We start from the raw sequence: 21,495 nt of genomic DNA, 5'->3' as shown, positions 1-21,495 counted from the left end.
AGGACGAGCTCGTCGACAAATCCAAGAACTCAGAAGGTAGTAAAAGGAGGGTGGGGTGCAGGAGGAAAAAGAGAAAAATCACCACAGGAATCTCCACCTCCCCAACCTTTTACACAAGCAACTGCCCACTGGTGACCCACAGACCAACTCTGGCCACAGATGTATTTTGTTTAGTCCCATTCAGGGTCCTGGTGGTTGTTTTCAATTGGCATTAAATGCCACCTAATCTTCATGAAAATCCAGAAGGATTTGGGCCTTTCTCAACAACTCCAAAGGTCGGGCCCGACAGCGGGCCCAGATTCTCACGCGGCCCTTTGGTAAGACAGGCACCGTCGGGTCCCCCACGGCCCTCACCTGGTCTAAGTCGCTCTTATTTTTTTATTATTATTAGCCTGGCCCCCTGAGGCTTGGAGTTTGCAACCCTGACTTATCTAAAGGCTACTATCTAGGAGAACATTCGGGCCTCCAGGGAGAGCTTCAATCGTGGCAGAAACCTACACCCAAAGAGACACTCCCTTCCAGAGCCTCACCCACGTAGTCAACTCTGCTATTAGGCCCCCAGATTCCTGTCCTCCTGGACTCATCGACCTCACAACCAAACGCTCAGGTTCCTCACCTCGGTGCACCCCTTCCTCCACACCCTCCACGCCAACTGCCATCCGCAGCTACTGGATTCTCTGCGCCACGGATTTCCAAAAAGCTCTTTCTTTCCTTTTAGCAGGACTAGAAAAGACCACACTTCCTGCCTCCTGCTGGGAAGAACACCCCGGTTATCTTGCGGGTGAGGGGGCTCAGCACTCTCCCATTCTAGGCCCCTGTGGCGTGGGTGGGGCTGACTCCATTTCCATGTCCAGGCAAAGGCCACTGACCCCATCAGATACCTTCAGCGTCAACCCTGGGGCTCTGGCCACAGTGAAAGGTACTCTTTGTCCCTCTGGGACTTGAACTGAAGACGTTGGAAGTCGGGGGGTGGAGGGGTGGGGTGGGGGGGCGATTCCTGCTTATAGACACAGCTTCCCTAAAGAGTGGAACCCCTGGATCCAGCCCTAGCTGCAACTATATTGCTTTTGGACTCTTTTCCTCACATAGGAGCCAATCAAATTCGCAGCTTGGCTCATAACAATTCCAGTTGGTTTGGTTTTGTGTGTTTTTTTCTTTTTTCGTCATTGGGACAGAGAGCGGGGAAGGGGCAGAGAGAGAAAATCCCAAGCAGGCTCCGCACCATTGGCACAGAGCTTGACGTGGGCGGGGCTTGATCCCAGGAACTGTGAGATCATGACCTGAGCTGAAATCAAGAGCAGGATATTCAGCCAACTGAGCCACCCAGGCGCCCCTCGAGGTGGGTTTACTGACAATCAAAAGAGACCTACGGGGCACCTGGGTGGCTCACTGGGTCAGGTGTCTGACTTCGGCTCAGGTCAGGATCTCTCGGTTCGTGGGTTTGAGGCCCGCGTCAGGCTCTGTGCTGACAGCTCGGAGCCTGGAGCCTGCTTCGGATTCTGTGTTTCCCTCTCTCTCTGCCTCTCCCCCGCTCATGTTCTGTCTACCCTTTCTCTCAAAAATAAATACTTAAAAAAAAAAAATTTTTTTTAATAAAAAAAAAAGGGACCTACTCAATACAACAGAAGTTTGAAAGAAGTGTTGAAAGATAGAGGGGAAAGGCTCTGGTCAAATTTTCTCCTGTTTTTTTTGTTTTGTTGTGTTGTGTTACCTCTCTCCTTCCAGTAAGAGTAGAGTTTCCCTTAGTGTGTTCGCCATCCCTCTGTAAGGACTTACCTCATGGTGTATAATCATTTTTGCTTGCCTATCTCTTCCACAAGTCTGTGGAGCCCCTTCAGGGCAGAAGCCGGATTTGTATTCACTTGGATTCTTTTCTACTTTCCACAATGGCACATAATTTGGGCTCAATAAGGGTCTCTTGAACGGATGAATCAAGCATCCTAATTCTCTTCTTTGGGATACCCCACTCAAGAGACCACTGCATCGTCCTTGGGCCTGTGATACACAAACCATCCTCCGAAACAGACTCATGCACCCATTGTCCACAAACTGCATCATGAGAACTCAACTTCTTCTAGCCATTACGAATTCTCCCACATGTCCATCCCACAGAACCTCACTGTGGGGTGACTCACGAGGTCCTCATTGTTCGGAAGAGAATATTTCCTCGCAAGACACCATTCAGAACTCTATGCATCCGTAACAGACACAATGGGCGAGCCACTCACACACAGAATATCACTCCTGGCTGCGGCGGGGGGGCGGGGGGACGGGGGGAGGTAACTTCTCTGCTTTCTAGCTTTCCTCTGGACCCCAATACCCCTCAAATCCCAATCCCGATGCCTACGCCAATAACACACAATTACAATTCTAGGCTCTCTCTCGCCTCCCTTTTTCCTCCCTAGTCCTTCGTAATTATTGACGTGGAAATAATACAAACTTGTCGAGGGAATCAACAGCAGTAAAGCCAAAGCTTCCCCAGTAAACAGTTTGGCTTTGGGAGCAGAAATGGCCACACCCCTAATAGCTCTGTAACAGCTGCTGCTTCCACTGGCATCTAGCAATAAAGATTTTCAAACAGAGTCAAAGGTCAGGGCCAGAATTACAATGCTAGCACGAATCACCATTTACTCTATCCAGCTTTCATTTTCCCTTCTTGGGCTCACACCACCGGAGCGATCTGGTAAGATCTAGATGTGTGCTAGACTGACAAATGTTTCTGGAGAATCGACCTTATGACAGGAGCCACAGCAGAGCTGGCCAAGGAAACAGAAAGACGGCAAGGACTCTCAAGGCGTTCAGTCTAATGGAGAATACTAACAAGTAAACAGGCCTTGCATTATAGAAAAACAGGTGCTATGCGGACGTATGTAAGTGGCCAGGAGAGGGACTCCCAATCCACGTTGGAGCATCACAGAAGGTCTTTTAGAGGCAGTGACCTTTGCCTGGACACCTAAAGAATGAGTAGGAGGCAGGTCTAGGGCAGGTGAGGTGAAAGGAGCTTTGGAGACTTCCAGGTAGAGGCTAACAGGGAAGAAGGTTCGGCGGCCTCTGGCAACCGAAAGGAGGCACATATGGCTGTAATTCAGCAGCGTGAAGGGAGAACCTGCTACAGAGGAAGCCGGAGCCAAAGAGACCCTGAATGGCTTGATAGCTTGAAAAGTCTCAGAACTTTGTGCAAAAGAGCAAACACCCCTTTCCTCATGAGATGTACAAACTGGCCAGAACGACAATGTGACAGATGTCTCTTCATAGTCACTAAATACTGATTTCACAATGCATGTTACTGAGAATGCTGGGGGTGTGTGGTGGGGGGGCAGAAAACTCCTAAGGAGTGATCTTGTAACTCATTCACAGATGCCTGCTTGAAGCTTTGGGCCCCACGACTATTCCGTCTGCCTTCCCCTTGGCACTCGTTATTTCTATCATTTTCCTACAAACGACAGAAAAGTAGGCACTGCTAGGCTCTAGGGACAGGGATCCACTCTGGAAACAGGATAAGTGCACACGAAGATAATAGGGTGGGAGTAGCAACGAAATTGAACAAAACTAAGCAAAAAGGTTAGGTGGGGAAATGAAACTGTAAAAAGCAAATATAGAAAGCTCAAGGGGAAGTAAAAGTATTTTCAGACACACACAGAAAAGAAGTGTCCCCACGTGCTTTGGCCAAACCAAACTCCCCCTTTTACTCAACTGTTGAAAACAAAAAAGAAGAAAAAGCGATGAAAAAGTCACACTTTCATACCCCTTCTCAGAATAAACAGTCAGCGGGGACAGGACAGCTCACTGCCCTGAAAGACCTTGAAAAACTTACCCTAGATAACACAGCACACGATAATCAACCTCCAGAGGCTCTCAAAACCACTACAAACTCTGGTCTCTTCTGTCATTTCATCATCGATAGTTTCCTGTCAAGCATTAAAGCGATACCAGAGAAACCTGGAGAAGGATTTGCTGCCCAATCCAAAGTGAGAAAAGCTGTTTTGAAAGCCCCCCCTCTTTTTGTTTTTCCATTTGCCCAAGGCGTTTCCACAATTCTTTCCTCCCGGTTCCGAATGTCTACAGGTCAAGAACTTGAGCAGTCCGGTCCATAGGGGCCACGGTTGGGAGAGGGCACACCCTCCAAAGTCCCTCCAAGGGAGTCCTGAGTCTCCCTAAGCGGCTCCGATGGGCTCTGATCGCCCCTTACTTATTGACTGCCCTCAGGCACTTGGAGGTGGACGTTCGGTCGGCAGCGGCCGGGCGACCCGGAAAGGCTGAGAATGCCGCCCCCCAGAGCACCGCGCCCGCCCGGCCTCGGGCACACCGGTTACCGAGTTTTCGCCCAAGGCAAAGCCCCGGGAGAGAGGGGGAGGCCCGGGGAAAGCTTGGGTCCAGACCCCAGAGGACGATGCTCAGCGGGGCCGGGACAATGGGCGGCGGGGACCCGCGCGGGGGGCGTCCCGGGAGGCCGGGCCGCCCCGCTGTTCCCGGGGGCTCGGGCGGCGGCCCTGAGCTGGGCGACAGGCCGCGGTGTGGCGCAGCCCTCGTCCCTGGCCCGCAGCGGACCCGGCGCGGAGCGAGCGGGCGGGCGGCTGGGCCGGAGCGCGGGGCCCCGCGGGGGAGCCGGCCGTCCCGGCCCGGGCCACGACCCCGACCCCTGGTCCCTGGCCCGCGCGCTCAGGGCCGGCCCAGCGCGGCTCACTCACCTGCCGACGGTCTGGTTGGCCAGCTGCTTCATGCGGTTGAACTGCTTCTTCATGGCGGCGACAGCGACGGCCTGCAGGGCTCCGGCCGGGCAGCTCGGGGGACGGCCTGGCCTGGCTACATCGCTTCCCCCCGAGGTGGAGGCGGCGGCGGCGGCGGTGGCGGCGGCGACGGCGGCAGCGTCGGCGGCTCTGGGCCGGAGCTCCGCCCTCGCCGCGTCACTTCCAGCGGCGCCGCCCGCCTGGGGCGCGCGGGGCCGGGCTGGCAGACGAGCGCCAGGCTAGGGCGCGGCGCGCGGCCTGGCCCCCGCCGCCCGGCCCTCTGCGCCCCTCACCCCCGGCGCCCCGCGTCACAGCGCCCCCGCGTTCTTGACTCCCAGGCCCGCTAGGCCGCGCACCGGTGGGAGGGGGCGGCAGGCGCCAGAGCGTGACCCCGCGGTCTTGGAGGCAGGGAACAGCCACACCAGGGCGTGGGACGCGCTGTCCCCGCAGGGCTGGCCCAGGGCGTTCCGGGAGGGGGGGGGGGGACGAGGGGGGGGAGGAAGACGGGAGGGGGGTGGGGGTACGCAGGAGCCTCTGGATGCCCCCCTTAGGTTGTGCCTAGGCGTGGCTGTAGACATTTCTCTAAGCCCCTAGGTGGATGGGTGCGTGTCACTGTGTATGTTTTATGTCAATTAAAAGAAATCATTGCGTGGAAACCACAAACTACAGAGCCCTGTGTACTGTGATCTGACTTCGCGGGAAAGTCGAGGGCGAGGCTCATTTTCTGACCACAGGTGCTCACAGGCACCTGGGGACCGCCAGGGATGGCCCCTGGGGCATTGGGGGGAGGGTAAGGGGTGGGAGGTCGTGGGGAGGGCTGACGTGGACCCTAGCAGCCCCGTGTGCGGTGTGGCGTTGCCTAGAAATGCCTGATTCTGTTTTGATTATTAGCCTGGCGCAGGCCTTCCTTCAGAGAAACTTAGTGGGATTGTCCGACTGCGCTGGACGCTTTTTGCAGAGCGGACCAGGTCAGTTCCGTGACCCGCAGCGATATCCTTTTCGTTTGGTGGCCTGGGCCATTCCCTAGAGCAAGTGGGTGGCAGTGTGGCTTCCTTCACTGACCGCATCTCTGAGGTCATCAAAGATGTGCGGATGGAGGGAACCGAAAAGGTGGGAGAAGGGCCTGACTCTGACCGAAAAGAGAGTGAAGGGAGTCAGGAAACCTTAAGATGGGAGAATCAGAGACTTAAACGTCTTTGTAGTCATCTGGAAGAGAAGTATGAAGCCTCGGAGCTTCAAATAAAGCGGCAGACTCTTAGCTACCGATACGAGCTACAACAGAAAGAGGTAGAAATGAAACTTCTTAAAGTGAGACAGATAGGGCTCAAGAACCAGTTGCTGAAGCTCCAATCAGCCCTTCGATCAACCACAGCGTCCCCTTCCTTGGGTTACGGTATCAACTACTTTGCTTCAGCTTCCCCGGGGGATGACCTGGACTTTGCTGACCTCATTTGGTCATAACAAGAAATAAGCAGACTGTCAAATGAAGTTTTAAGACTGGAGGCTGAAGTTAGCCACTGGAAGCATTTTTCCCAGACTTCAGCACCAGGAGCGAATAGCGACGAGCAAAATGAAATCTACAAACTGCAGGTTACCATCAGGGAACTTGAACAGAATCGAAATGAGGCCATCGATGACCATCAACTTGAAAAGGCAGTACTGCAGAACGTCTATCAACAGACACTGGCAGAAATACATCGCAGGTACCATCCAAAGGCAAAAGGCTATGAAAAAAGAATCAAAGAACTGGAAAATCTGTTAGAGAAGGACGACTCTGGACTCAGAGCAGCTGATGAGTCTGTCATTGAGGATATGCAAAACACCATTCAAGTGCTACAGACTGAAAAAGTGGAGTCTACCAGGAAAATTGAAGAACTTGAGGACACCGTAAAATACATCAATAACAAATTATCTTCGGTAGAAAGTGAGAGAGACGCTTTAAGGAGAGAATGGGACAGGGTCAATGAGGAAAAGAAAGAAAGGATTGAAGAACGTGAATCGCAGCCTTCCGCGTTGAGGCCAAGTGATACAGTGACGGAAAAGGAAAGAGTTCTTTCCGAGAGTACAGCAGTGGAAGAAGTGTCTGGACCGCGGCAAGTGCTGTCCGATGCGGAAAAGGAGATGACGCCACGGTGTAGCTTAACCCAGGGTGACAATCTCATTGGAGACGATCTGAAACTTGAAGGGCGAGTCTACGTTTTAGAACAAGAAAGCTCATCAGGTCAAGGACGGGAAGCACTTCAACTGGCACTTTGGAAAGTGAGCCATGAGCAGGAAGTGATTGAATGTACGGCTCCAGGAGGTGTGAATTTGGATTCAGAAGTAGAGCATTTCAGATGTGACTTGGAGGCCGACGGACAAAAATCCACTCAGGGTAGGACCGAGAAGGAACTCCCAACAGCAGAGCTGGGGCAGTTCGATGGACAGAAACAAACTACACGGCCCAGGGTTTTGATGAGAGGCCAGCTATCAGAACAACAAAATGAAGGCAACGGCATCAACGGCAAAGTGGAACACGATCTCAATGACGAAAAGGGAGCTTGTCCATTTGAAGATGAGCAAATGGACACAGCTAAAGAGTTAGATGCGCAAAACGAAGAATCACCTCAAAGTCAATCGGCTGTTAATGATTTGCATCGGTCAGATCCGTCACAAATACGTAATTTAAACATCCCGAAGGAGAACGCTGAACTTAAGGAACATATTAAACAAGAGGAGGAGGAATCTGCTAGAGCTGAGAAGGAGCCAGCACCGTCTCTGAATCAAGACTCTGACAATACTGTTGAAGATGACTCACTTAAGGGGAGGGAAACGACGGTTAGAAAGTTGCAGCAAAGCCTTTCAGAAATGGAAGAGCTGAATGGCAATTTAAAGAAAGCTGCTTGCAACCTCAAGGTGGAAAATGGAAAGTTGGTTTTGGAGCTTGAAGACGTAAGACGTCGGCTGGAAGAAACTACTGTCTGTAACCATAAGAATTCTCTGGAAAAAAAATGTATTACGTGGGCCTTAAAAATAGAAAAAGGACAGTTAATAGTAAAATTGTGCCGGGCTGAAAAGAAGCTGTTGGAGAAAACAGCCAGGTATGAGCAAGCTATTAAAGAACTGACCAACACGTATAACTTGTCTAAGTCGTCCTCCCAGTTAGAGCAGGAGTGTTTAATTCAACGCAGTCAAGAGAAAGACGATGAAATACTACAACCCAAAAAGAGTGTTGAGCAGATGGAAGCCGGCCATAGAGAAACTAAGGAAATGCTCTCCTCTGCTCTGGAGGAGCATAAGCGATTGACACGACTTATTAAAGACAAAGAAATCTGTATCGAAAAACTTGAAAGAAGGCCAGAGCTCCAGGAGCTATTAGAGAAGTACGGCCAAGTCTTAAGAGGAAACGAAATTTTACAGCAAACCGTGGAGGAGCAAGACGTTCGTCTTGCATCCACGAGAGAAGAGAATGAATTTCTGCAAGACGAATTGGAGTGTCTGAGAGAACACAGCCAAACTGTACCTGTGGTCGACCCGCAAACGCAAGACCGTATCATGGAACTGGAATGCGAGGTGTATCAGCTGAATGCAGAAAGAGTTTGTCTGGAAGACGAAATCAAACAACAACAAAACATCATTGAGGATCAACGCCAGGGTAAGCTGCAACGGCTTCGTGCTTTACAAGACCAGAAACGGAAGATAGATGATCTCACACGCCAGCATGAGCAAATGAACATTAAACACGCTCAGCTCCTTTCAGCGAAAGATGAGGAGATTAAGATTTTGCAGGACACAATAGAGGAAATGAAAACCCAGATCCTTAAAAAACCCAGCACATTCCTACAAAACATTCTGACTTTTTTCAAGTAACAACGATTCAGCATCTTCCTGTAGAAACACGGAAGTGAAAAGCATGATTCATCTAAAGCTGAAACTGAAAGATTAAGTAAAAGGAACAAAAGGACAAGAATTGGAGACTAAAAATAAAAAAAAAAAACCATAACAAAAAAAGAATTGGAGATTAAACTCCTCACTGAAAAGAACATCTCATTAACTGAACAGATTGATCACCTATCCAAAGATGAGACTGGTAAACTCACTCAGATTATCCGGCAAAAAGATTTGGAGATAGAGGACCGCCCCAGCAGGACATCTGTGGCTTCCTACAACCAGAATGTGGCAAACCTTCAGCAGCCATTGCAAGGTATGCTTTGGAAAGAGAACAAGTATTAGCTGCCTTCCAGGAGAACTAGGGAAAACAGCAATCTGAACAGAGAGTATCACAAAATGACAGATAGAATTGTTGCCAAAGAAGCATATCTCATGAAGCTGTAAGATGAAAAGATTCACTAGAATTGAGTCTAGCGACCAGGACGTGTTTAGAGAAACGATTCAGAATTTATCGCACGTTATTCAAGAAAAAGACACTGAAGTGGATGCATTAAGGCAGAAATGTCAGGCTTTATTGGCAATTTTGCAAACATCCGGCACTGCTGATGAGGTTACAGGTGTTAATATCGATGGGGTCAAGGAGCTTCTACAGGAACGGGACAGATTAAAACAGCAGGTTAAGATCATGGAAGAATGGAAAGAGCACCTGATGACTTCGGTACGAAATACGAAGCGGGAGTCACCCCAGCTTCAGAAACATCTTCAACAACTTCAGCCGAGGGTTCTAACTCACAGTGACAATAATTCTAAACTACAGATGACCTGTATTGGGCTGGTCCAGAGTCACGAAGGAAACGAAATCAAACTAAAAAAATTCAGAGACAGGACTGACACAAATTCAGCTTAGCATCGCAGAGCTTTGCAATGGCAAGGATCTGCTTTTAGGGAAATTCGCCATCATTTCGTTCCAGCCCTCCACCGAATCATCCGAGTCAGCAGGCAGGCTCTCTTAAGGCAATTAAGTCTGACGTATCAAGTGAGTCTTCTCCATTGCTCCATTAAGAGGGAGAAGAGCTAAGAAAATCAATGCAGGAAAAAAGATGCCACAGTGAGAACCCTCCAGGACGATAACCAGAGATTGTCTGATTCGACTGCTGCCCCTTCAGAACTGTAAAGAAAACAACACGAACACCCCGATTCAGAGATCAAGCAGCTCAAGGAGAAGCGAGATGTTTTACCAAACTTACTTCAGGAAAAACAGCTCCTGTTTTCCCAAAGCAGAAAAAGTGATGAATTGCTTCCCCTGAACGAGAATTTCACCGGCGAAGTGGGTGAAAAGGAACTTTTGAGGCAGGCAGTAACCAATCTGAAGGAGAGAATATCAAATTTTGAAATGGACGTGTGTAAACGAAAACAGGACAATGAAACAAGAGTGGAAACATCTAGAGAACGGGAGACACAAAATCAAGCACTACCAGAAACAAATACGCAGCTTTTAATGGTGCAGAGAGAGGAAGAATCCTAGCGTGCTCCAACGAAAGAGAAGGTGCTTGCTTTGAAAGGGCTATTGAAAGACAAAGAACAGGGCAAGACGGGGCAATTACATCAGCTTGTAAATGCAGTTACATCAATTCAGGACAAGACAGCGACGTTCCAGCGGGAAGAGAGATGAAGTCACGTGGGCCCCGAAACAAAGAAATGGAAACCTGTGCCCTCCAGAATGAGATCCAACATCCAAGTGAAAAAGAATGACACCTAAAGCAGGAGCTGGAGAGATCACAGCGCCACGCTCTGGGACCTAAAGATTCTCGTAAGCGCGGTGCTTTGGCCGCAGAATACAGAGCGGCTAAACTAAGAAAGAAGACCACGGTATCAGAGGAGAAGCTAGTTTTGTCTTCCAACGCAATGGACGATGCCAGCCATCGAGCCAGTCTGCAGACAGCGTCACCGCAGGAGCAATTACACGGGGTCAGCAGGCAAAAAGATGAAAGCGTATTCTGGCTTTCTGCCTCCCAGGAACAAGAAAAGCAGCACGTTGGAGCACTAGCTAAGCTAAAGCTGGAAGCAGCCCAATGGATGGAAAAAGCGGACACCCTACTAGGAAAACTGATGTCATTGCAGGGACGATTAAACGAAGTGGATGCTGTCTTGGATCTGAAGGAAGACCAAATTGAAGAATTCAAAACGCAAAATGAGGTCCAACAGGAAATACCGGATGATGCGCAGAAGAAATTAATGAACTCACTGACGCCGAGAGGTGGATAGAATCCTGATAAGGAAACTCTTAACTGGATATGTTCAAGCACAGGAACACGAACGTCGTGAAGTTTTATGGCTGATGGGATGCACCCCGGGTATCAAAGAGGAAGAAATGAGGAACAAGGTGGTGTCACCGGATGGATGACTGGGTGGTTTGGACCCAAAGGTGCCCCCAACACACCTGTGAAACCGAATCACCAATCCATGCCCGATAATTCTTTTCCAGGACTTTTTGTAAAATTTCTAAAAACCGAACCTCAGTTAGCTTTTCCACCACCCAAGCTCCCTGCTCATGACATGAAGCCTCCAGATTCAGCAGGAAGGAAAGCACTGGCTTTAGAAAAAGTACCACCATGTCTTAAAACTACCCTTGGATCCACACCCAGAAAAACAGATGGGATTTCCCAAGCCACGGCCACTGCTGTGTCTCTTATTAACCCACCTGGACCGGAAACGGATGGGTGTGGGCATCATCTTCTAAATGCTGTGACTGACACTTTACCCACGTACAACACCATTAATACTGTCACCTGGGAAGAGGACTGACCTGGCAAAAGACCTTTCAAAGCAATACAGGATTCTTAAGCCAGAGAGGAGACAGTACTTGAAAGAAACCAAGTCACTATGTGTGTGTACCTTATCACAAAATGGCCTTTTGCGAAATGCAATATATTTATAGTTTTGGTTTAAGTTAAATAAAAATTTCTTAATATTTGAAAAGACTGTCTTTTAATGACAGCAGAGGTATTCACTAAACTGAAAACAGTGGCTACGTATGGGGCACCTGGGTGGCTCAGTCAGTTGAGCATCCGGCTTCGGCTCAGGTCATGATCTCGCGGTCCGTGAGTTTGAGCCCCACGGCGGGCTCTGTGCTGACGGCTCGGAGCCTGGAGGTGCTTGGGATTCTGTGTCCCCCTCTCTCTCCACCCCACCCCTGCTTGTGCTCTCTCTCTGTCTTTCAAAAATGAATAAACATAAAAAAAAAATTTAGGGGCGCCTGGGTGGCTCCGTCGGTTGAGCATCCAACTTGGGCTCAGGTCATGACCTCGCAGTTTGTGAGTTTGAGCCCCGCGTCGGGCTCTGTGCAGACAGCTGGAAGCCTGGAGCCTGCTTCAGATCCTGTGTCTCCCTCTCTCTCTGCCCCTTCCCCGCTCATGCTCTGTCTCTGTCTCTCAAAAATGAGTAAACATTAAAAAAATTTTTTTTTAATTTAAAAAAACAGTGGCTACTTCTTTGTTTTTCAATAATTTTTTTACGTTTATTTTTCTTGTTTGAGAGTGAAAATGGGGGACGGGCAGAGAGAGAGAGAGAGAGAGGGAGAAAGAGGACCTGAAGCAGGTTCTGCGCTGACACAGGCGGGGCTTGAACTCCAGAGCTGAGACGTCACGAGCCACAAGATCACAAGGCACGAGACCACAACCTGAGCCAAAGTCAGATGCTTACACTGACTGAGCCACCGAGGCACCCCAAAACAGTGGTTACTTCTGACCAGGGTAGACACTGGTGGGTTTGGAGGCTGTGGCCAAAGGAAGACACATACGTATATTTGTCTACATGGGAGGAGAGTATTCTCCAACCGCTTTGTTTGGGTGGAGGCCCACTCCATGTGGTCTGATTTACAAGTAACAGCATAAATGGGCTGAAGTAAAATTTATCAACAAGGAATATGTTGCCTCCAGAACCCAAAAAATACGGAAAGATTTGAGACTTGTATGTCCTCAACAAACGTGTCCAACAAATGTCCTCACGGTAGGATGTCAGACATGCGATGTCATACCTGTGCTCCCAGAGAAAGATGGGTTAAGTTAACATCCCGCCTGCAAAGATGACATGTGATAGCAGAAGGGTTTGGGTGCCCTGTGCATAACAAGGTAAAACATGTCCCCTTCAAGGTCAAGGGAAAGGTGGCTGAGAGGACATTGAAATCGGCGCTGAACAGAACCTATTAGCCAAATCTATAAGAAAGAGCAAAATATTTACCGTCTTTAAATTTGTTGGGATCCCAGGTGTTTTAAGGCTACCAGGGTTTATACTGATTTTTTTTTCTAAGAGAGAGTGCAAGGGGGGGAAAGGGGCAGAGGGAGGGAGACTGAATCTTAAGCAGGCTCCACCCTCAGCACAGGGCTCAATCCCAGGACCCTGGAATCATGACCTGAGCCCAAATCAAGAGTCAGACGCTCAACCGACTGAGCCACCCCGGCACCCCTCACCTGATCCCCGTGGACTGAAAACTCCCCATAATAAACTCAGGCTGTTATAGAAGAAAAAAATACTGGAGAGACACAACCACAAATGTCTTCTTCAGCCTCTCTCGGGGAAGTTTCATGATTAATGCCTGCTTTTTGCTCCCAATATTAATGTCCACAGGGGTTTTAAATGTCAGTTCGTCATTGTCAGAAGATGCAGACTAGGTGGTGAACTTTCTCTGATATTGTCTCATGACGTTGTTCATGACAACCGCGGTGTAGCCTCATATTTGGAGGCACCACACAGCCTGAGATGGCTAAGCTTGCCGCTTCTAGCCTCCACTCCTCAGTCATAAAGGTCTAGCTCTTCAACCGGGAACTTCAATGAAATGAATTGGCCCTGCCTGCAGGAACCCCAGCGGAGGTCCTCGGTGAAAAATGACAAAGTCCTCTGAATCGCGAGCTTTTTCTGAATCAAAGGCTCAGCAAAGAACACTCTTTGCTTGTCAAATGACACAGGTGTACCAGGATATCTGTCTCCACCCTCTTCCCCTTACCCTGAGCCTTACCGTCCGCACCTACGGGATTGACACCTTGTACTACTCGCCAATGACACTTTCTACTTATGACACCCGTGGAATGTGTACACGGCCAAGCTGGGAGACTATGCTTATTCAGTGTTTTGCATTTACCCTCTTGGCAGAGCACGACTCAGAGAAAGTGGTGTAATCCATCTCATCATAACTCCCCCTGGCAAGCCTTCCTAACCTCGGCCTTCCCCACTGTCATTTCTACCTTGGGTACCAATGAGCTCTTATCCCTCCAATGACTACTAAGCAAGCTTTTGATATATGATTTTGCCCCAAGATATGTGCACTGAGGTTCTGTTGTTATTTTGCGCGCACGCGCGTGTGTGTGTGTGTGTGTTTGCGGGGTCCATGGTTCTTACAGTTTGAGTATGTCCGTTCAGTGCTCCTGACAGATACAGAAATGGAACATACAAACACACTACTTACCTAGAAAATGTTTTAGAAGGCCAGTATAAAATATATGTAACGAATGTCTTCGCTATGTGTAATAATGAAACACAGGTGAACCACCCCAACTTGAGAAATTATTGAAGGGCCTAAGTAACCCTTCCCTTCCAGTGTTGTATCCTCTCCACTCTCTAAAGGTCACAAGTGTGGTGATTCCTGTCTCCCTCCCTCCCCCCGCCATTCCTTTATTTTTCTGTAGAGTGTTTTATCATATATATGTGTGTATCTCTTAACATCCGTTTTGCTTGGTTTGGACTTTATAAAAGTGTTACATCCCTTCTTTCACTGAATATTATGTCCTTAAATTCAGCCAGTGATGCTTGTAACTGGCAGCTCTGGTGCATTTACACTGCAACATAGTTTTCCATTGTACCAGTTTCCCCACACGTTCCTTCCTCCACATTTGAAAGGCGATTATGTGCGCAAAGCCCTTACTTAGCACAGCTCCTGGCGCAGAGTCAGCACTCGGTGAACATTTGTTCAATTGTCGAATGAGACTGAGCCCCGACTAACTGCAACACGAACACTTGTTTCCTGCAGCTGGACTCTCTGCCCTTCGACCCAAAGCTGAGCATCCTGCTAGCTCTCCCGCCCTGCGTGAATCACAGTTATAAAATTTTCTGACCAGCAATAAGAAACCCAAAGCCTGGGGTACCTGGGTGGCTTAGTGGGTTAAGCGACCGCCTCCTGATTTCAGTTGGGGTCGTGATCTCACAGTGGCGAGATGGAGCCTAGCGTCAGGCTCTGCGCTGCGCATACAGCTTGTTGCAGATTTTCTCTCTCCTTCCCGTGACCTTCCCACTTGTCTTCTCTCTCTTTCTCTCTCTCTCGCTCATAGATAAACACACACACACACACACACACACACACACACACACACACACACACACACACACACACACACACACACAAATGAGTAAATGAATAAATAAGTAAATAAATAAATGAATGAATACCCAATGCACTCCCAGCGCACCCACGACCACAATTCCCAGAAAGCATTGCGGTGCTCTCGTTTTGCGTCCACTTGTTTCCTTCCCCTCCTCAGCCTACTTCCGGGTGGTGTGGGCGGGACCAATAGAGCTATCCAATGAGCCGTTCCGCGGGCCAAGGGGGCGGAGAAATTGTCCAATGAGCGTCTGGGCAGAGGCGCCAATGAGCGGGAAGGTTGCTGGGGCAGCTGACGTGAGCGACGTCACTGAGCCGCGCCCGCTGAGGCCGCTGGAGCCCAGCCCCTGTCTCCAGCCTTCTCGGAGGCTCGCTCCTTTCCAGGGCGTTTGTGGAGCTCGCTTCCATGTCCCCGGTGGGCACGGCACCCCGGAACCTCCACGCCCATGGCCGCTAGCCTGAGGAGGCCCTCTTTCTCCGCCTGTTCTTCCTCCTCAGCCGACCCAGACGACGAGGGGGTGCGCGGCACTTGCGAAGATGCTTCTATATGCAAGAGGTGCCTGCCGGCGCGGGCTTAGGGGCCAGCGTCCCTGGGGGGCTGGGGCCTAGGTGGGAGGCGGGCCTGTGATGCCAGCGTATTAGGAACATCCTGGTGCGCCGGAAGGTAACCGTCAATTTCGGGCGACCCTGGTTTCACACCTGTGAAGTGCACAGAGCAGCGGTTCATTTATTTAACTGGTAATTGTCTCACTCTGCCGTGTGTCAGGCCTGGGGAGAGCGTGACTGGGAATCCGGCCCTAAACCAGGCACACGGGGTCTTGTGGCCTTCGTGAGGCTCAAGTCTTCCTGGGAGACAGACTGCACTTCACAGACAGTGAAGCAAATAATTCTAGTCTTGAGAACTTAGAAGTGCAAGTTCTTCCTATTTAATAGGTTACGTTTCATTGGGGGTTGTTACGATCCCCATCGTGCCCCTGAAACTCAGGCCAATCGTGATGGGGGGGCGGGGGGGGGGGGAATGGCCTGCCGGGGCCCCATAATGTTGCTGTGCAGAGCCAGCATTTTCCAGAGCTCTTGCCTCTATGCCACAGGGGTCTACATACTTGGGGGTGTAGTGAGGGCAGTATCGTGAGCACAGACATGTATCACACACCTGGAAGCACGGGGCTCGAGTGTACTTTATTCACTCGTTCCACAGAAATTATTGAGCGTGTCCGTTGTGCCAAAGCCTTCTTTTTTGAATGGTTGGTGGGTATTCAGTTATTGGGAACACATGATGAAAGGACTGACGTGGCGTCTGAGGTCAGCACCATCTCCTCGGAAAAGACAGGAAGCAAATAATTCCCTGTGAAATCCATAATTACGGTTTTGTGTTGAGTGCTGAGAAATACAGCATGCCATTCGAGTTTGTAATTTAGGCAATAATGTTGAAGCTGAGATCACAAGGCTGAATGCAAAACGGGGATATAGGAGGGTGTTGGGGCAGAGCAGGGGAGTGCGAACTGTTAAAGGAATGGATAGAATGCCCTTGAAGCTGGGCCACTAGGGAATGTAGGTGGGGAATGCCAAGGTTTTGGGTTAAGGCTCGCACTTTTTGTAGGTTCTTGGAGACTAAGCATAGTGATTTAAAACATGGACCTTGGGGCCAGGCTCTGTCAAGCTGATCCTAGCTCTGCCTCTAAACCATTCTGCATCAAGTTTCTTGATCGGGCTCTGCTTCTGATGCTGTGACTCCCTCTCTTTCTGCCCCTCTCCTGCTCATGCTGTGTCTCTTTCTCTCAAAAAATAAATAAATGTTAAAAAAAAAATTAAGAAAGAAAGAAAGAAACCACAGATGCTCACGTCCTACTCTAGACTCATGGAATCAGAATCTGCTGGGATAGGTCCTGGGCTGTAAAGACTGGGCGTGTTTGCCATCTGGGTGCATTTCATTGAAGCTTCTTTTGCACTGGCCTTTCCCTCATCTGAAAAAAACATGCAAAAAGATTGTGAGAATCCGTAAGTTAGTGTTTTAAGACATGTTGTAGGTCTCTCTCCTTCAAGTTCTGTGATATCTTCACCGTAATGTGTTAAACCCTTCAATCTTGTCAAAAGATCACGTTATTAAATAGGGATTCCTTGCATGAACCGTGGGCTGTCTGTCGTCTGAGTTTTGAAGTGGGGGGATAACAATGGTAACCCACCTTCGGGATGTAAGGATTCAATGAGATCACAGACACGTGGCAGTTAGCACAGGATCTGGCACAGCGTGAAGCCTTCAATAAATTGTTACTACTGGTTTTGATTTGCCTCCATTCCAAACACTGTTCAACCAAACACTGTTTGGTTGAAGTTACTGAATATGTCATACCTGTGGATCAGGCTGGTTCCCCCCGCCTTAGGTTAAGGCCATAAAAGCCCTAATTTAACACAGGAGCCAGTTAGCTTCCCAGGACTCGTGCGGTTCTGTTACTTCTCTTGCAGGTTGTTCCCTCCTTCCTTTCAGAGCCCTCCCGGGGATAGTAGTGACGTGAACGGTGTCAGACGGCTGTCGGCAGGATTAAATGTGGCGCGCTCCCCACAGTGCCTGGCATGTGGCAGGTGTCGAAGACTGGTGGTTATTATCAGCACTGTCCCAGTCGTCATCGTCAGTGCCGTGACCGTCAGCATGGGCCTGTGCTCTCAGTCCTGCGGTCCTACAGCGAGAACTCTTCTGAGCGGACATTCTGGGCTTATGCTTAAAAATTCCATGGGATTCCGCAAGTATTTTTCCAGCACTTACTGTGATCGCTAACTCTCGCCACTACCCATCTCCCCTCTCCTTGTCTTCTCAGTCCTGTGCTGCCCTCCCAAGGCAGTTCCCTCTGTTGTTTACCCCTGACCCCCTCTCCCCAGACCCTCCCTGTGTCCTGGGAAATTCCCACTCCTTAATCGCCAGCCTCGTCTCTTTCCTCAGCCTCTCCTTAGCCATCTCTTCCCTCTCTTTGCTTTGACCCTGGTCCTTCCCCGGGGATATCCTTTTTTGAAGTCCTCTCAGATGGTGCCTCTGTTTTCTCATACCCCGAGGTATGAGATTTCAGGATCGGGGGTGCAAGATTTGTGTCCTTGTTCTTTGACCGCCCCCCCCAACCCCCCGTTTCCTTGAGATCCATGGTCCCCAGGCGGAGCATCCTCTCTTCCTCCTCATTACTGTTTTCTCCTGGTTATTCACCTGATTCGTGGACGCCTTGGGTGCCTGGCCCACAGTCCTCCTGTCTGTCTTGACCTTCTTGCCATCAGCCCAGTCGGCTTCACTGTGCGTGTGGAGGACCTAGGCTACACACAGGGCACTCATTTTCTGGAACGCCTCGTCTGTAGCGATCACCTCTTCTCATCCATGTCTGTCACCATCGCCGCGGTGGCACCCTGCGTTTCCGCCCTGGTGCCGCACCACCTGATGCGTGAGCAGCGCGGCCCCTCTCGACCCCGATCTCTGCTTTCCACCTTGCTTGGTCAGTTATTTCTGCTATGTCCTCAGGGTGTTTTTCCTTAGGACCTGAGGGGTTTTTTTTTTTTTTTCTGTCCTTTAGATGCCACTCTAGGCTGGTATCTCTGAGTAGAGCTTAGAGTTTCCCCTGAGATGGCCCCCTGAGAAGGACAATGGTGGGGACAGACTTGTAGGAGGTGAGGGAGGGAGCCCTGTGGATGTCTCTGGAAACGGTGTCCCAGACAGAGAGCAGGGCGGGTAGGAAGCCCCATGGAGGGAGCAGGCCTGACTTGTTCCAGGAAGGACCAGGCCAGCATGAGGGAGAAGGAGGTGGGCTGAAGGGGTCTTAGGGACTTGTGGTGGTGTCCAATGGAGAATTTTGAACCGAAGAACGAGGTGACCTGACTTGGGTTTTAATGGGATCACTCTGGCTTCTCTGTTGAGAGCAGCCTGTAGGGAGCAAGGACGGAAGCAGGGAGATCAGTTAATAGGCTGATGGAATATTCCAAGACAGAGACGCTGATGTCTTGGGTCAGGATGGTAGCACCGGAAGGGCTGAGAATCGACCAGATTCTGGGTACGTTTTGAAGGAGGAGGTGATGGGATGTGTTGACAGATTGGATGTGGGTGAGGCCAGTGAGTGAAAGAAGAAGCCAAGCCCTCTGGCTCATCTCCGATGCGGCTCCCACCAGGAGGCCCCTGACACCTGCAGACCAGGCCCAGCCCCTTCCGTGTTCTCTGTGCGTGTCCTTGGCGGTAGTCAGTCCAGCTGCCGCGTAGGCAGGCGTAGTGTTGAACGTTTGTCTGCCCCCGCGAGAAGAAAGGTGTGGGGAATGACCGTGTCTGCCTTAGCCACGTGCCTGCTAGACCCATTTCTCAGGCGGCCAAGTGACGAGGAACTGAATGCCGATGCTCAGGGTTGCACTTCCTGATGAGGTCTCAACATTCTGCTGTTCTGTTTCACTGGATCTGAGTGGTCTGTCTGTTTTAGAAGCCAGGCCAGGGGCTGTAAGACTGAAATCCTGTTGTAAAAATTACAGAAGTTAATCGGATTTCAACCGAATCCAAAAATGTCCCCCTTGAGGTGCAGGTGGGTCACAGGATCACCTCCCTGGAGAGGCGGCATTTTCCCAAGGGCCTAGGCCTTTCCAGCGCACGGATTGCATCTTTGCAGCCGTGCCCAGAGAGCAGGGCTTGAGATCGTGATCTGAATATTTGAAGTTGGGGGCTGCTGCTTTCCATCCTCAGAGAAGATGTGTCACTTTAGAATTAGAATATTCTGGCGAGGATAAATTAGCTGCCCAACTTGCCCATCACGAAGGTCCCGTAAGTCGTGGATTTTCTGCAACCCTCCTCATTTTTTCAAAAAAGCAACAAATTAAATTTTGGAAAATATCTATGAAAAACAATGGTTTCAAATCTAGAATACTAATTGTTTTTAATGATTATGTTTTTAAGATTTTTTCAATTTTTTAAACATTCTTATTATTGATGTTTTGTTTATTTATTTTTGAGGGGGGAGGTGGAGGAGCAGAGAGAGGGTGAGAGAGGCTCCATGCCATCTACGTGGAGCCCAGTGTGGGGCTCGGTCCCACAAACCATGAGATCGTGACCTGAGCCAAAATCAAGAGCCAAGCGCTTAACCAACGGAGCCACTCATGTGCCCCTAAGATTTTTTTTTAATTTTTTTTGTTATTTTTTTAATGCTTATTTATTTTGAGAGAGAGTGTGCGCGAGCGAGCATGTGCAGGCGGGGTTGAGGAGGGTGGCAGAGAGAGAGGGGGAAGGAAAGAATCCCAAGCAGTCTCCACTCTGTCAGTGCAGAGCCTGATGCGGGGCTTGATCTCACAAAATGTGAGATCATGAGCTGAGCTGATACCAAGAGTCGGATGCTTAACTGACTGAGCCACCCAGAATCCCCCCCACCCTCAAGATTTTAAGTAGTCTCTACACCCAACGTGGAGCTCAAACTCACAACCCTGAGATCAAGCATCACATACTCTTTGAGCCAGCCAGGTGCGCCTTAATGGTTAATTTGTTAAAGGGCAAAAGTGAGTACTTTTCCCCAACTCATTAGTCTAATTTGAATATACTGTACATATAAGTTTTTGTCTCCATTTTTTTTGTTGTTGTAATGGCTGAACAGTATTCCACAATATGGTTTTAGTTTATGTGACTGTTCTTCTGTTCATTTGGGTAGCTATGATTTTGCTATTAAAGCGGGGCTGCAATAAACATCTTTGCATGTGCGTTTCAGTTTTCCAGTGAGATGGATTTCAGGGGAGAAGCCTTTGCAAAGTGGTCCTCGAAAGAGGTTGTGTCCGTTTCTGTTCTCATGGTAAAAGAGATGCTAAACACAGAATATTCTCAGTCTCTTAAATTGTTTGTCAGCTGGCAGGTGGATAATACCTCTTAAAATTTTTTATTTTATTTAGAAAACTTTTTTATTATACTCACTAGTAAGACTGAGTATTTTTATTTAAAAAAAAATTATGTTTATTTTTGAGAGAGAGAGAGAGAGAGCAAGCGGGGAAGGGGCAGAGAGAGGGAGAGAGAGGATCCGAAGCAGGCCCTGTGCTATTAGCACAGAGCCTGGCACGGGGCTCGAACTCACAAACTGTGAGATCATGACCTGAGCCGGAGCCAGACGTTCAACCGCCCGAGCCACCCTGGCGTCCTAAGACTGAGCATTTTTAGTTCTTCACTATCTCTGATATTTTTTTACATGAGCCTTTCTCCTTATCATTTTCCTAACTGGGTCTTTGGTTTTTTGTTTCATTTATGTTTTTATTGGTCTGTAAGATCTTGTCATATGTATGGTAGTAGTCCTTTGCCTACGTATGTGTTCCATTATTTTCTCTCAAACTGTTGCTTGTCTTTAAGATGAGCTTGTACCATACATTTCATGATGCAGAAATTCTGAATCTTTATGGTGCCAAATCTGACAGTCTAACTTTATGGCTTGGGGCTTTTGGGTAACGTTTTATGAGACCGTTTTCAATCACTGCCTTTTCTTTTAGCACTTTTATGGTTTTGGCTTCTATTGCTTAGAGCATTCATCTATCTTTATAATTTTGTATAAG

At 49.3% G+C, this 21,495-nt stretch overlaps 2 protein-coding genes across 9 annotated transcripts in view; one reads left to right on the top strand and one right to left on the bottom strand.

Annotated features, from left to right (window-relative positions):
- Nucleotides 1-4,980, bottom strand: part of ARHGAP17 (Rho GTPase activating protein 17) — an 88,528-nt gene extending 83,548 nt beyond the window's left edge. For 3 of the 7 annotated variants that reach the window (XR_013552884.2, XM_078439970.2, XM_078439971.2), the window contains exon 1: nucleotides 4,689-4,980. Coding sequence is in view for 4 of the 7 variants with exons in the window: in XM_078439970.2 (XP_078296096.2) it covers nucleotides 4,689-4,741 (53 nt within the window). In the remaining 3 variants the exon portion in view is untranslated. The remainder of the gene's footprint in view (nucleotides 1-4,688) is intronic. The other 4 variants (XM_078439969.2, XM_078439972.2, XR_013552885.2 and 1 more) reach the window with 3 other exon arrangements.
- A 10,293-nt stretch (nucleotides 4,981-15,273) lies between these two features.
- The window catches only part of LCMT1 (leucine carboxyl methyltransferase 1), a 41,150-nt gene continuing 34,928 nt past the window's right edge, over nucleotides 15,274-21,495 (top strand). Inside the window, exon 1 of one of the 2 annotated variants that reach the window (XM_078439975.2) lies at nucleotides 15,274-15,523. In XM_078439975.2, the coding sequence (XP_078296101.1) occupies nucleotides 15,414-15,523 (110 nt within the window). In that variant the 5' untranslated portion in view covers nucleotides 15,274-15,413. The remainder of the gene's footprint in view (nucleotides 15,524-21,495) is intronic. The other variant, XM_078439976.2, reaches the window with a different exon arrangement.

Source organism: Panthera onca, chromosome E3, assembly GCF_046562875.1.
Source record: "Panthera onca isolate mPanOnc1 chromosome E3, mPanOnc1 haplotype 2, whole genome shotgun sequence".
NCBI lineage: Eukaryota > Metazoa > Chordata > Mammalia > Carnivora > Felidae > Panthera > Panthera onca.
This window is presented reverse-complemented; position numbering and strand designations above follow the sequence as displayed.